The sequence below is a fragment of the Lycium ferocissimum genome, chromosome 8 (assembly GCF_029784015.1).
Source record: "Lycium ferocissimum isolate CSIRO_LF1 chromosome 8, AGI_CSIRO_Lferr_CH_V1, whole genome shotgun sequence".
In the NCBI taxonomy this organism is placed as follows: Eukaryota; Viridiplantae; Streptophyta; class Magnoliopsida; order Solanales; family Solanaceae; genus Lycium; species Lycium ferocissimum.
The window spans coordinates 35,914,136-35,929,887 of NC_081349.1; the positions used below are offsets into that span (position 1 = coordinate 35,914,136).

General features: G+C 36.9%; 1 protein-coding gene across 1 annotated transcript in view; it reads right to left on the reverse strand.

The window, feature by feature from the left end:
- The window catches only part of LOC132066297 (protein SULFUR DEFICIENCY-INDUCED 1-like), a 4,779-nt gene extending 3,805 nt beyond the window's left edge, over positions 1-974 (reverse strand). The window contains exon 1 of the mRNA XM_059459632.1: positions 837-974. Within this exon, the coding sequence (XP_059315615.1) occupies positions 837-974 (138 nt within the window). The remainder of the gene's footprint in view (positions 1-836) is intronic.
- Positions 975-15,752: the final 14,778 nt, after the last annotated feature.

A 15,752-nucleotide genomic window follows, 5' to 3' on the forward strand; every position in this document is an offset into this window, starting at 1 on the left:
TTTTGTCCCGCCTTCCTTAAATATTTATTTACATTTATAGTAATTTTGGAAATTTAAGAAATGATTATTCATACTTTCATTATAATTATTGACTTTTACTAACCGGCATTTTATTGTCCCCGTTGTAGCGCATTGCTATTATCCGGCTATTTTATTACCGTTACCACTATTATCACTATCATTATTATTATTATTATTGTTACCATTATTATTGTATTATTACTATTATTATTATTATTATTATTATTATTATTATTATTATTTATTATTATTACTATTATTATTATTACTATTATTTTGTTATTATTATTTACTACCAGTATTATTATTATTCGCATTTTTTTTTATCATTTCATCATTTTGCCATCTTATGCACACGCCTCGCAATTATCTTCGCATAATTAACTAATAGCGTTTATTTACTATTGATTTTCAATATATTATCGCACGGCTATTACGACATAATATAATTTTATTTTTATCTGAGCACTAATAATTACATACTTTTATATTAAATAATATTTGGGCACCCGTTAATATATAATTAACTAAAATAGGTCTTTTTACTTAAATTCAGAAAGCAGCCCAATATCATTAGCCCATATTCATCAGCCTACATTTTTTTTTAACCAGACCCAGCCCCCTTATTTTTCTACCCGACCAGCCCACGTTAAGTCGCTAGCCCAGTCCATTAAGCCAACAACCCGGCCCAATCTTTTTTCAAAAAATGAAAGGGTTAGGGTTATACTCTCCCTTCTTCATCTGCCGCACGTCCCACCCCATTTCTCTCTCATTCCTCCATTTTAGCAAACCCTAATCTTTCTTTAGTCTAGGACAGAACTGTCACGCCATTTTAGTGCAAATTTTCGCCTTTTTCTTCTGCGAACGTTAGGCGCCTCTTCATCTCTGTCCCGCATTTCTTCTTTCGAGAAAATTGCCAGCTCCTCATCCGAAAGGGCCTTTATTTTCGCCATTTTTGTGCAAAAAGAATACTTTTGCGACAGTTTTTGCCTTTCCATGAAAGTCTCAACGTTTTTTGGAAAACTTTCAAAGGCTCAACGTTCAGATTTGAACGATTTGGTTTTGACTCAGCTGGAGCCTTTAATTCAAAATCCCGCCCAAAACTTCAGATCGAAAAAACCCTTCGGGTATCTTATAAATATTGGCATTCGAAGGGAGTTTCGGAGGAAGCCGCCACCTTTGTTTGAAAAAAAAAAAAAAAAAAAACATTCCTCGCTTTTTCTTTTCCATTATTCGAAACCGTTGTTTGCTTGTTTTTTTTTCCCATACAAGGCATACTCGAGTTCGAGCATAGATCTGAAACCCTCCGCACCCACTTCGCTGCACCCGAAGAAGGTCAGTGAATCTTCTCTTTTTAGTTATCTTGAATTTATAGCTGTTTCCCCGCTTAGCTGTGTTCTAGGATGGTATGGTGGTAGCTTTAAATTACTAGTTCAATATCTGCTTATGTATGTTGGTTGTCATTCTTATTTTAGTTATGTTCGTTAATGGTTGCAAAGCATGTTTAGACGCATTAGCTTTTTAGCATTGTTTCGGGGTTCGGTACCGTATTGTATTGTTTAGTTGGTAATCTTCATCTCCTTTTAGTTTTTGTTGTTTTCTTATGTGTGTTTTAATTCTTGCTTGTTCGTTTCGATTTCTCGCTTAATATAGTTGATTGGTATTCAACAGTAGGATCTCATGTTAGCTGCTTAAATAGTTTGCCTCCATGTTTCGTGTTAATGTTTTAAGGTAGTTTGAAGTGTTAATTTCATGTATATTTAGCTGCTAGTCTTTATCCCATTATGTCTATGATTCAAGTATAGTAGTGTAGTTCAGAGCAGCTTGAACTATTAATCTGTTATTTGTTTGAAGTATTAATCTGTCAGGAAGTAGATCTCTGTAGCATGTTCTGTGTCTATGGTTAGCCATATTTATCGATTACATACTAATCTTTTTCCTTTCGTTTTTATGCATGACCATCGCGTGCGAGTCCGAGGAACTCGTCTTCTTCTGCATTCGGCGTTGGGTTAAAGCCCAACGAAACATTCCTCTCGAGTCAGCCCCATCCACCGTGTAAAAGATTCTGGGCCAAAGCCCAATAGAAAAACATATCGCAGCAGTGGTTCCACGAATGGGCCGATCCGTTCGCTCTTCCTTTCTCTCTATCTTATTTTTTGTTGTGTATTTTTGATTTAACTCTTAGCTTAAATGAATTATAGGAGAATTAGTAGGGCTAGTTTCGGGTAATGGGTAGTTAATTCAAGGAAAAAACCCGCAATTATTATATTTTTTGCAATCTTATTTTAAGTGGCATTTTTATTTAAAGCCTTAGCATTTTTATAAGTCTTATTTTAAATAGTATTATTATATTTTCCTTTAAAAACCTTAATAACATTTGCAACTTATTTTCTTAAGATTTGAGTATCATAGTTAATCTAAATTAATTAACCTAAGTTTGGTCGGTAAACCGTAGTTAACGGATCCTAGAGGATGCCTAACCCCTTCCCTTTAGGATAATTAGAACCCTTACCTAGAATCAAAATTAAAGCTGCATCATTAGCGGAGGTTTAGTTAGGCTTTACCTTAGTTAATAAAATAGGTGCCCTAATTCACCTTAAAATCAATTAGGTGGCGACTCCTTAAAATAAAGCAAAAATAGGAATCTCCAATATGTTGTACTCTAATTTAACCCGGTCTAAATGGGGTATAACAGCTTGGCGACTCCGCTGGGGAGCTTAGGTTTTAAACCATAACAACTTAGGTTAATTAAATTTGGTTATTCCGTTTGTGTGCTTGTATATGGCAATTTCTGTATTTGTTGTAATTATTTGTCGTAATTATTTGTAATTATATTATGTGTAATTTCTATGTTACTGCTTTCCTTAAACTGGCATTCCGTTCATATTTCCTCCATTTCTGGAAAACTCACACTAGCACACGTACACGCGAGGTGTGTTTTGCGCACCCGCAAAATTTTTTCAAAAATCCAAATTTTAGGAGAGTTGGCGCATGCGCGGGGTGTTCAAATTCTGGTGACCGCGTAGCCTTCTCACTCGAGTAGTCCACTCGGGAACCCTGTGTCTAGTAAGCCAAATCTTAGAAAACTTAAGATAGAGCTTTGCCACCAATTTTATTAAGTCTTGCATGCATAAACCTTAGGTGGGTCGATCCTTGGTATCAGCTCCACAATTAGGAAACCTACCAAATCGTCGACGGGTTTTCATAACCCAACGACCAACAAGCATTTTATGTGTAACGCGATAATGATAGAAGGATCCAAGCCTAATCATGACATGTCGAGTTTGGGAGTCATTTCTTTTTGTAGGATGGTTTTTCACGCCCAAGTTTTGAAATTGGTAATTGCTCAGCTTTAAACATGAAATTTTCTCTCGTGAACCGAGTCCTTGAATTATCAAAACGAGTAAATATTTTTAGTTCGAGTTAGTTGTTGTAAGTGACTTTGGTGAAAATGATTTGTACTAAATAGTTCAATTATAATTCTGCTCGACAATTTAGTCACAATTTTGATTTGTTTAAGTTCAAGAGTAAGCTTGAGTTTCGGAAGTCTCTGTTTAAATTGAAACCTTTGATGTTAAGGTCTAGTAATTAGATGAGTACCTAGTTGTAATATAAGGATTGTTTATTTCATTTTTCTGCACCTCGTTTTTAGTATAAATCAGTAGGTTAAATTTAACTAATGTGCTCATTGGCTTTGTCCCCCACGAATTGTTTTGTCACATATTATACTATTAAATCTAAGTAAATGTTTGTTCATTCGTTAACAAGTTGTCGTCTCGTTTGAGTGCCTTAGTTTGTTTCTATCTATGAAGTTTTGAGTGTTTATCTATTAAGCATACATCCGGCTAGACTATTGAAGTTGTTTGGCTAGTTAGTTAAGAATCTTCAAGTTTAGAGTAATGGTACCATGTTTTGAATCTCGGTTATGAGGCTGTGTTAAATAAACATAGTTGATATGCATATGTTTAAATTGTCAGATAAAACGTCGTTGCATAGATGTTCAAGTGTGATTATGTTATATGTTGGTTGTTCTTCTTTTTTTATTATTGTCTCGGCATTTAAGCTACTCTCTTGAATCATGATAGTTTGGATAGGATAATCCTTGCAACTCGACTAAGCCTCTTTGTTGACTTAACTAATATGTGTATGTGTTAGTCTTGTTCGGGATTTTGATAGTGTTAAAATCTAATCCTTCCTCAATGGTGATCTAAATGTTGTGTGTAAAACATGATTATTATGAAGATTGAGGGATAACAAGGGATATTTGCTTGCTTAATAAAAGTAATTAGCAATTTTCATGTATATCCTTAATATTAGTATTTTTGAATACTTCGATAGTTAGTTTCAATTATATATTTATCTTTCCCAAGTCTTGAAATTAAAAAGTATTAAACCATTTTCAAGACTTGACCATGAATTTTCTAGCCGAAGTTGTGAAGTTGATTTGTGAAAGGTTTTTGCTTAAAGTTTTCTTTTCTTTGTCGCTCAAAATTCTAAATATCATTTGGTTAAAGTTCATAGGGGATCTAATTGACCATGAGCGTATTTCTTTATTTGTGAGGTATGTATGAAGTTGTGCATGTGCATCTTGGAGATTAAGAGACTAAGTTATGTTTTGTCATCTCTAAAATATTAACATGTTTTGAGTGAACTTGTGTCTAACATTGCCGTCTTAATGGTTAAAGGCCGAACTTTTCTTTCTTGGCAAAATAAAGCTGCTTTATCCTTGTGATATAAATTTTAACTCCATATGCGTCTAAATTAAACCATGTCTTGCTAAAAATGGTGTGTTTTATTTATCCCTCTTAAAAAAAAAAAACATATTTTAACCTTATTTATGAAACACACATCTTCTCAAATATAAAGATCTTCGATTTGGTCTGATCACCATGAGCTATACTTTTAAAATATGGTATATCTTCCTGAGGTAAGCCCGGAGTGAAAGGAGGAGGGTTCCGGTGGTCAATCGTGATATTTGTTGCACTTTATGATAAAGGAGTACTTATAAATAGCTAAGTTTGGAGAAGGCCCCGATTGGGATTACCGGGTTTGTATGTGTTGAGATTGTGATGGCGAGATTGAGGCATTGAAATGCCTAAAATAAGATTCAATTTGTTTTAAATGCCGGAGCACTATTTGATTTGCCGAAATTTGTTATTTTTAGTAGTGTTTCTATGGAAAAAACATATTGAATTAGAAAGGCCTCCTTTTCTCTTTGTTCCTAAGAATAAGCATCTCTTGGTTTTGTGGATTTAAGTTAGTTGCTCGTTTGACATAAGTTCCAAAATTATTTCTTGTCCCTAATCATTTTGGCTATATTGAACTCCGCACTTGGATATTCTTGAAACCGTAATTTACCCGTTTTGTCATCTTTACTTGATATTCCAGGTTTCTTGTTGTTAGCTTGTTAAAATGTGTCATTTTCGATACTCCTTCTTCACCCTTTCTCTTCTTTGCATGACACGGGGAATTTTTCTAAACCTCCTTGAGTTGCTATTTGGCCGTGACTTGATGGTTTGCTACATTTGAGGCACTGTCTACGTGTTCTTGGTGAAACAAATACAGTTTGGGTCTTTTGCTTCTGCTTGTGTTCTATAAAAAATTGATGCCACCTTGAATGAGACTAGTTGTTCAATTTGTTTGTTTGCCACACCCATCGCTCATAAATTCTTCTTGTTTAGGCTAGCTGATCCCTTTTACTACTGTCTCTTGAGTTGCATTTCTAGGGTAAGGAAAACACTGCTCTGGGCCAAAATGTTGTGGCACTTCCAGGCAAACAGATGCTACACTAGGAGGAAGTCAACTTCTGTATTTAAGGGCCGATAAATTTTTCGTTCATGAACAACATTTTCACTGCCAATCATCCGAGGGAAAACTCTTTCCACCTTTGTGTTTACTCTCGAACGTGTTGCGTAAATTGGAGGCAAGCAACCACTATTTGGGGCTAAATGGTTTTTGTATTTTCAGCATAAGGATACGCAATAGAGAACTCTCTTTGTTGTTACCTCATCGTGTTACTTTATGTTTAAATTAGTGTTGTCAACTAGTGGTGGCTATCCTTGTTATTTGAGTTGTGATCAACATATTGTCCATGTCGTGAGGGAGCTATGTCTCTTTGCTTTGAATGTGCTAAAGATGATCTCAATCTTCCTTTATTACAATTGGTTATCTTGTCCTCTCTAAAGTAGAAGTTGCACTACACGTGTGCCTTTTTTTGTGTTAAATTTTGCCTTAAATTTCTATTGTATGTTGAAATATTCCACTTTCATGGGAATGAACATTGCTTTGGAAACATATAGATTCTTCAAAAACGAATATAAAGTACATTTGTTGTTTTTCTTTTGAAAGAACGGAATCTACGCTTGATGAAAATAAGATCGATTTAATTAGAAACGTGATTGAGATAATGTTTGTTGAGCTAAACCTAAATCTGCTACTTTTGCATTGCTAAAAAGCCTTGTTTCAAATCACAACAGTTTTTAAAAAAAAAATTTCCCAAAAAAACTAAAACGTTCAAACACTTTTCTTTTCTTGGGAACGTTCCTTGGCTGGTTTTATCAGCAAGGTTTTGGTTAATTTAAGTTGCGATTGCTAAAGGGTGTATTTTGTAGAGTTAAGGAGGAAAGGATACCAACTAGTTTCCTTAAAACTTGCTAATTGGGGGATCAAATGATGCCTTGAACCATCTAGTTTTCTTCGATATTTGTATGTGTGGTAGCAGGAGGAGGACGAATTTATATAAGAGTTGATTTCATGATCTTTTCTTCTTTCGGTTTACGTATGAAGATTTTTGTAGAAGTCATTTGTATTTCAATTCAAGATTACGAATCAGCATTTGGTTTGAGAATCACTTGTCTTAGCTAGCTTTGACTACAGCAGATACAACAAATGATATGGACATTTTGAGGAAGGTTAAATAGACCACTCACGAAGTCTAAATCTGTAGACCATAGCAAAATGGTAAAATGCATCATTAAAATATCAAACTTTGGTTAAAATACATTTTGATAGCTAAAGCAATGAATCTTGCGTCTTGTTCCTCATGTTATGAAGGATGTTTAAACATATTAGTAATGGAATTTATTGGGTGAAGAAATTGATTCTTCTCAAATTAAACAGAAAGTTTTATAAATTGGTATTGAAAAGAATGATACATTAAAAAGGTAACGGGATGGAAACTAATAGGGAATTTCGTGAGGGGGTTTTAAACTCAAATATTCCTGCGGATTCCTATGCCAAAACCTTTTGTAATGTTTTTTTTTTTTTTTGTCTTTAGTCAACTTATGTCCCCTTTTTATGTACGCTTTATCGGTTTGTTGTCTAATTAATGTACTCGCATTTTCATAGTTAGAAACTTGCGAGTAATTCCTCGGTTTGTGTTTTCTAAACTATTGTCCCAAAAATGAGCTTGGATCACTCAAACAAACATCCCGAATATTTGGCGTTAAGCTTAGGCAAAATTAATTGTCCATGCATAATAGGTCAAATATACTTGCTATATCTCCCTTTTGCTATTTGATTTGTTGCCATGCAATATGTGTTTTGTTTGCTATATGCAATATGTGTTTCTTCGGACAATTGTTTAACAATTCCTCAAACGCTATTTTTCAGCTAGAATGATCGTTGGCCATATACAAGGAGTTCTCTCCGTTTTGAAGTTTTCTTTTATTTTTTGATTATTTCCCCCAACGGATGTGATTTCGTGTTCTTTCCGGGAAAACTAACGTAAAATGCCTTGGAAAAGTCATTAGTTAAAGCACCTTTGAAAAGTCATTCATTAAGAATGATTCGGGGGCATCAAGGCATTTCGACCATTGCCCTGTCTCCATAAGCAAGAATAACTAAGCAAGCCATTTGAAAGCGACTAATTCTAGATTTTCTAATTCTTCCAATCTTTTATCTTGGATTTGGAAACATGCATAAGATCTAACTAAAATGATTACTGATCAGCCGCCAGCATAATCAAGTGCGAAAGATCTAGGCCAAGTCTTAGGATCGTCTTTACATTATGTCACCTTTTATGTATTTCGGTTTATTGTCTCATAAATGTACTCGCTTTTGTTATTTCAATGAAACTTGGCCTTTTATTTCCAAATTCAAGTGTCTCATTTAAATGGCTTGGATCACTCTATCATAATCCACCCCGCAATATTTGGCCAACATACAATAAGGTCCACCCCATAATAAACCGCTATGATTGCTATAAACCTCTTTTATTAGATGAAACCAACATAATGTGTGTTTCTTTTTAACATCCCGCAACCAAATGATCCGCATTATTTAAGGCAAGCAATCCCCCCAATTAACTTTTCTCCATTTGAGGTCCTACTTTTACTTTTTTATTATTCCCCCAAAAGATTGAAAACTACCATTGCAACTGGCAACACATACTTGGCACAAACCGCTCAACCATAATATGAGTGATTGCCATCGGTATATGTAGCGGCTTGGCTCCAGCGTTCACTAGACAAACCCGAGGTCGGAGGAGAATGATAAACTTGACAACTATGAAGAGATAGAAAGGGAAGAGATCGGATATTTCACCAACCGTATCCTTACCCTCAACAATCAACAAGGAAAACAAGCGCGACTAATTCCACCATATTTGTCTCAATACTCCGCTCCTTAAAAATGGAATGACCTCGAGCACCGCCTTTTCACACACAATCAGCCCAGGCACTACCAATTCACCCCTTATCTCGCAACAAACCATTCCACAACAAACCACCCCGCAACAGACCAACATACGACAAACCACCCCGCAACCAAATGACCCGCAACAAGCCAACCCTCAACAAATTAACTTCCAACAAGCCAATCCGCTACCTTTCACCACTCCCTATATTCCTCGACCGTTATCCAAACTACCCCACTCGCCCAAAACCTACATGTTTCCTCCAGGCCACCCCGAGCATTTTGCCCTTTCTTCATCTCAACGAGCGCCGTTTTGCCATGATGTTGCTAATAAATCCGTGGCTGAGCACCGCCCTCTGGATGTTTATGCAAAGGCTGAGCACTGCCTTCTATATGTTGCATGGGCTGAGCACCGCCCCCTTGAAGTCTACATGAGGCTGAGCACCGCCTTCTGCTATATTTTGCGCGGATTGAGCACCGTCCTCTCGATGTTTTCTACATTAAGGCTGAGCACTGCCTCCTCAAAACAGATACGCTCTCTGAGGGCGTCAAAGACACCATTTCATGGCCTAAGGATTGCAAAAGCTCAACATCCTCCTGTGCCAGAAACTGGGACAAATTTTAAGGGCATCATCGCAGCTCAACATCTCCGTGTGCTAGAAACTGGGACAAATTTTAAAGGCATCATCGCAAGTGACATCGAGAGACATGAAAGAGTATATGGTCAACAGAGTCATCAGGCAAAAGGAAGACTTTGTAGAAAGGACGCTCGCTTTGTTTCAATGTGTCGCAGTCCCAGTTAGCCAAGAGTTAGAAATGGACGGAGTTTACAAGTCCAGACGAAGTTGGAAGCATGAAGCGTCAAGAACCAGATCTTCAAAGTCAACGCGAATCAACCCCCCCCCCCCCCCCAAAACTTACAAATTTTCTTTGGATGCAGATTTTCAAGTGGCAGAAGTTGAAATATATAATGTTTGCGGCTTTGCAAGGATTGCGCGTCGAACGGTTTGAACATTCTTTTAACAATTATGCCTCTCAAATATTAATAATTCTCGAAATCTGCGATAAATTAATGTTTAGTCTTCCAAATGAGTTTTTCCAATATATCAGCGTACAAATATTATTGCTTTTAAATGCTTTGCATAAATGTTCTCAAATGCACTGCGCATACACTACTGCTTCAAAAATCCCGCACTGCATATGCATTATTGCTTTAAATGCCCCGTACTGCATATGCACTATTGCTTTAAATGCCCCGCACTGCATATGCACTATTGCTTTAAATACACCGCGCCGCATACGCATTGCATTATTATTTTCAAATGCACAACATCCGCAAAAGCCGCATAGGCCAATCCGCCTTAATAGGACCTTTTAAATATCCCGCCTTTAATTGAACTTTTTGGGTTCGTCCACCCGCTAATTGGATATATTGGGTTCTTCCACCCTAAAATAGGATACTTTCACCTAAAATAGGATATATCCTTCGCAAAAGCACAACATCTTTGTTCACAAAAGCACCGCATTTTTGGGTTCGTCCGCCTTTAATAGGACATTTTAGGCTCTTCCGCCTTTAATTGGACATTGTAGGTTCGTCCGCCTTAGGATAATTGGACACCCTAAAATAGGATTTTAGGCTAGGATATTTGGGTTCGTCCCCCTTAATTGGACATTTTAGGCTCGTCCGCCTTTAACACGACATTTTAGGCTCGTCCGCCTTTAATTGGACATATTAGGCTTGTTCGCCTTTAATTGAACATTTTAGGTTTGTCCACCTTATAATAGGACTTCATTATTTATTTAGGTTTGCCCATCTTATAATAGGACTTCATTATTCATTTAAGACTTTGTTAATTTATTTACAATAGGACTTAATCATTTTATTTGGGTTTGTCGGCCTTATAATAGGACCTGATTGATTTATTTAGGCAGGTCCGCCTTAAAATTGGACATATTAAGTTTTACAAAAAGCGCACTAATGTTGCACTTGCATTTGCACTACTTTTACCTAGAATAATTTTCGTACTAATCGCACGCCAGTACTACTTTTATCTCAAATATTTTATACTGATTTCGCACTGACACAACTTTTATCTCAAATATTTTGTACTGACCTCGCACTTGCACAATTTTTACCTCAACTATTTTGTACTAATCTCGCATTTGCATGAGTTTTACCTCACATATTTTATACGAATCGCGCACTTGCACTATTTTTATCTCGAAATAACATCGCACTAATTTTTTACACCTGCATTAATTTTATCTAGGAGTAATCCCACGCTTCTTATAAAAAGAAAGAAAGCACGTAATGTTTACAGCCTTGCAAGAACTATGCATCGAACGGTTTGAGCTTTTTTATGACATTATTACTTTGCGAACGCTCGCAAACGCAATGCGTTTTACGCATTGCATCATTGCTTTGCGAATGCTCGCAAGCGCACCGCACCGCATTGCATCATTGCTTTGCGAATGCTCGCAAACGCACCGCACCTGCATCGCATCATTGCTTTGCGAATGCTCGCAAACGCACCGCACCTGCATCGCGTCATTACTTTGCGAATGCTCGCAAACGCACCGCACCTGCATTGCGAATGCTCGCAAACGCACTGCACCTGCATCGCGTCATTACTTTGCGAATGCTCGCAAACGCACCGCACCTGCATTGCGAATGCTCGCAAACACACCGCGCCTGCACTGCATTCAAATGCCTTGCAAAGGCACTGCATCATTGCTCGCAAACGCACCGCACATATATTGCATTCAAATGCACTGCAAAGGCATTGCATTATTTGCTCGCAAATGCACCGCACATACATTGCATTCAAGTGCCCTGCAAAGGCACTGCATCATTGCTCGCAAAAGCATCGCACATGCATTGCTTTAGTATTTTCAAATGCCCTGCAAACGCATCATGCCGGCTTGGAAAGCCTCATTTATCATTCGGCTTAAATAGCCCATCCGGTTTAAGGCCTCATTAATCATCGCCGAAAGGCATCATTCCCATGAATCATCGGCCTAGAACCTCATTTGCATCAGCCTCAGCAAGGCTATCATTTTAATCATTGCAGCTCTTTCGTATATTTATTTTACACCGCTTTATTTTTATATTTATTTTACTGACTATTTTCATCTAGTTTAAAGTTTCGCAGGAGTTTTAGCGCAACGTGGAACTATTTCTTCGGCAGCGAACTGGGGCAATATGTTGGGAAGGAAATCAGACTTCCCGACAAGGGTCGAAGATCTACCTCGAACACTCGTCTCCAACTATTCCGCCTGCATTCCAGCATATCCGATTTTCAAAAATTTCAAGTCTCTACCCTAATACCCAGTGTCTCCATAATTCGACACTGGGACAATTTTTTGCAAAGATTCGCGCCAATCGGGATTCGTCTTTCATGGGTGTCATAGTTATCCCAGAACTACACGCGGCCTGATTCTTGTGTAGCCCGAGATATGTAGGCAGCTCGGAGACCGGAGTTCGGCCTTAATCTTCGCAATCCTTTCACATCTCTTACCCTTAATCCGCCAAAATCCTTTAGCCGGGACAAAATAGGCTACTGAGTCAACGTCTTTGCCCGAAAATTCTTTCATCATTACCGGGCAAAGAGGGACAAGTTGTTGACACCCAATTTTGTCCCGCCTTCCTTAAATATTTATTTACATTTATAGTAATTTTGGAAATTTAAGAAATGATTATTCATACTTTCATTATAATTATTGACTTTTACTAATACTGGCATTTTATTGTCCTGTTGTAGCCAGTATTGCTATTATCTGCTATTTTATTACCGTTACCACTATTATCACTATCATTATTATTATTATTATTGTTACCATTATTATTGTATTATTACTATTATTATTATTATTATTATTATTATTTATTATTATTACTATTATTATTATTACTATTATTTTGTTATTATTATTTACTACCAGTATTATTATTATTCGCATTTTTTTTTATCATTTCATCATTTTGCCATCTTATGCACACGCCTTCGCAATTATCTTCGCATAATTAACTAATAGCGTTTATTTACTATTGATTTTCAATATATTATCGCACGGCTATTACGACATAATATAATTTTATTTTTATTCGAGCACTAATAATTACATACTTTTATATTAAATAATATTTTAGCACCGTTAATATATAATTAACTAAAATAGGTCTTTTACTTAAATCTCGTGAATACCCAATATCATTAGCCCATATTCATCGCCCTACATTTTTTTTTAACGAGACCCGGCCCATATTTTTCTACCCGACCAGCCCACTAAGTCGCTAGCCCCATTAAGCCAAAACTGAAACCGGCCCAATCTTTTTTTCAAAAAATGAAAGGGTTAGGGTTACTCCTTCACACCGCCGCACGTCCCACCCCATTTCTCTCATTCCTCCATTTTAGCAAATCTAATCTTTTTTAGTCGACGGAACTACGCCATTTTAGTGCAAATTTTCGCCTTTTTTTCCTGCGAACGTTAGGCGCCTCTTCATCTCTCGTCCGCATTTCTTCTTTCGAAAATTGCCAAGCTCCCTCTCCGAAAGGGGCCTTTATTTTCGCCATTTTTGTGCAAAAAGAATACTTTTGCGAAAAATCGGTCCCTTTTGGGAAAGTCTCAACGTTTTTGGAAAACTTTCAAAGGCTCAACGTTCGTCAAAAATTTGAACGATTTGGTTTTACTAAAATTTGAGCCTTTAATTCAAAATCCCGCCCAAAACTTCAGATCGAAAAAACCCTTCGGGTATCTTATAAATATTGGCATTCGAAGGGAGTTTCGGAGGGAAGCCGCCACCTTTGTTTGAAAAAAAAAAAAACATTCCTCGCTTTTCTTTTCCATTATTCGAAATCTGTTGTTTGCTTCTGTTTTTTTTCCCATACAAGGCATACTCGAGTTCGAGCATAGATCTGAAACTCTCCGCACCCACTTCGCTGCACCCGAAGAAGGTCAGTGAATCTTCTCTTTTTAGTTATCTTGAATTTATATAATGTTTTCCCATTAGCCGTGTTCTAGGATGGTATGGTGGTAGCTTTAAATTACTAGTTCAATATCTATTATGTATGTTGGTTGTCATTCTTATTTTAGTTATGTTCGTTAATGGTTGTACATGTTTAGGCATTAGCTTTTTAGCATTGTTTCTGTGTTCAGCATATTGTATTGTTTAGTTGGTAATCTTCATCTCCTTTTAGTTTTTGTTGTTTTCTTATGTGTGTTTTTTAATTCTTGCTTGTTCGTTTCGATTTCTCGCTTAATATAGTTGATTGGTATTCAATAAAGAGGGATCTCATGTTAGTCGCTTAAATAGTTTGCCTCCATGTTTCGTGTTAATGTTTTAAGGTAGTTTGAAGTGTTAATTTCATGTATATTTAGCTGCTAGTCTTTATCCCATTATGTCTATGATTCAAGTATAGTAGTGTAGTTCAGAGCAGCTTGAACTATTAATCTGTTATTTGTTTGAAGTATTAATCATTGCCGTAAAGTAGATCTCCGTAGCATGTTCTCGTGTCTATGGTTAGCCATATTTATCGATTACATACTAATCTTTTTCCTTTCGTTTATGCGCATGACCATCGCGTGCGAGTCCGAGGAACTCGTCTTCTTCCGCATTCGATGTTGGGTTAAAGCCCAACGAAACATTCCTCTCGAGTCAGCCCCATCAACCGTGTAAAAGATTCTGGGCTAAAGCCCAATAGCAAAACAGATCGCAGCAGTGGTCCCATGAATGGGCCAATCCGTTCGCTCTTCCTTTCTCTATCTATTTTTTGTTGTGTATTTTTGATTTAACTCAGGCTTAAATGAATTATAGGAGAATTAGTAGGGCTAGTTTCGGGTAATGGGTAGTTAATTCAAGGAAAAACCGCAATTATTATATTTTGCAATCTTATTTTAAGTGGCATTTTTATTTAAAGCCTTAGCATTTTTATAAGTCTTATTTTAAATAGTATTATTATATTTTCCTTTTAAAAACCTTAATAACATTTGCAACTTATTTTCTTAAGATTTGAGTATCATAGTTAATCTAAATTAATTAACCTAAGTTTGGTTGGTAAAGTAGTTAACGGATCCTAGAGGATGCAACCCCTTCCCTTTAGGATAATTAGAACTTACCTAGAATCACTAATTAATGTACCATTAGCGGAGGTTTAGTTTAGGCTTTACCTTAGTTAATGAATTAGGTGCCCTAATTCACCTTAAAAACTAATTAAGTGGCGACTCCTTAAAATAAAGCAAAAAATAGGAATCTCCAATATGTTGTACTCTAATTTAACCCGGTCTAAATGGGGTATAACACCTACTATCATGAGTAAAGGCTACGGTCTATTCATATGTAAAAAAGGCCACGATCTAGGCATATGTAAAAGCCGAGGCTTGAACAATAGGATTTGATGTAAGGACCAAACGATCGATTGAATCGTGTCCATTTAGTTCGTTCTCGCCACTGCAACAATTACGAATGTATTCCCAAGCCGATTTCTTCAATAAAAATCTTGTTTCGTTCTAAAAGCGAGCCTATGTTATCAAATATTGAAAAGCGATTACAAAGGACTACGGTCTAAAGAATCGTATAAAGACTATGGTCGAAATTATCGCAGAATCGTTAAGGACCACGGTCCAAAACGGTCAATGACCCCGGTCCGAAAATGCAAAATCATCACGATCGGGGTCGCATCTTAAATTACGAACAAAGCAGTCGCTACCGTCCGAATTCTATATTGACCGCAATGTGGCAAATCATAACAAAGGCATAAACCAGGCAAACAGTGAAGCAAGAAAATACTTTGCAAAGTCAAATACAAATTTCGGTCATTCATACGCGAAAAACGAGATTTACAAAGGCCCAGACAGTGGCCCCAAAACAAATATCCGAAACAAAAAAAAAAGGAGGAACAAAGCCTCTGAACTATTCTTCACCACTCTTCGGAATCTCCATCGGCCGACCGGTGTCAAGATCCGAATCCTCGGGATCAAATACAACCTCGCCCTCTGCCTCGTGCTTTTCGCTTCCTCGAGCAAACTCGACAGATCCGTACCAGCGGCTTCACAACCTCCCCGGGATCATCCCCACGGACAAACATCGTTCATACTCG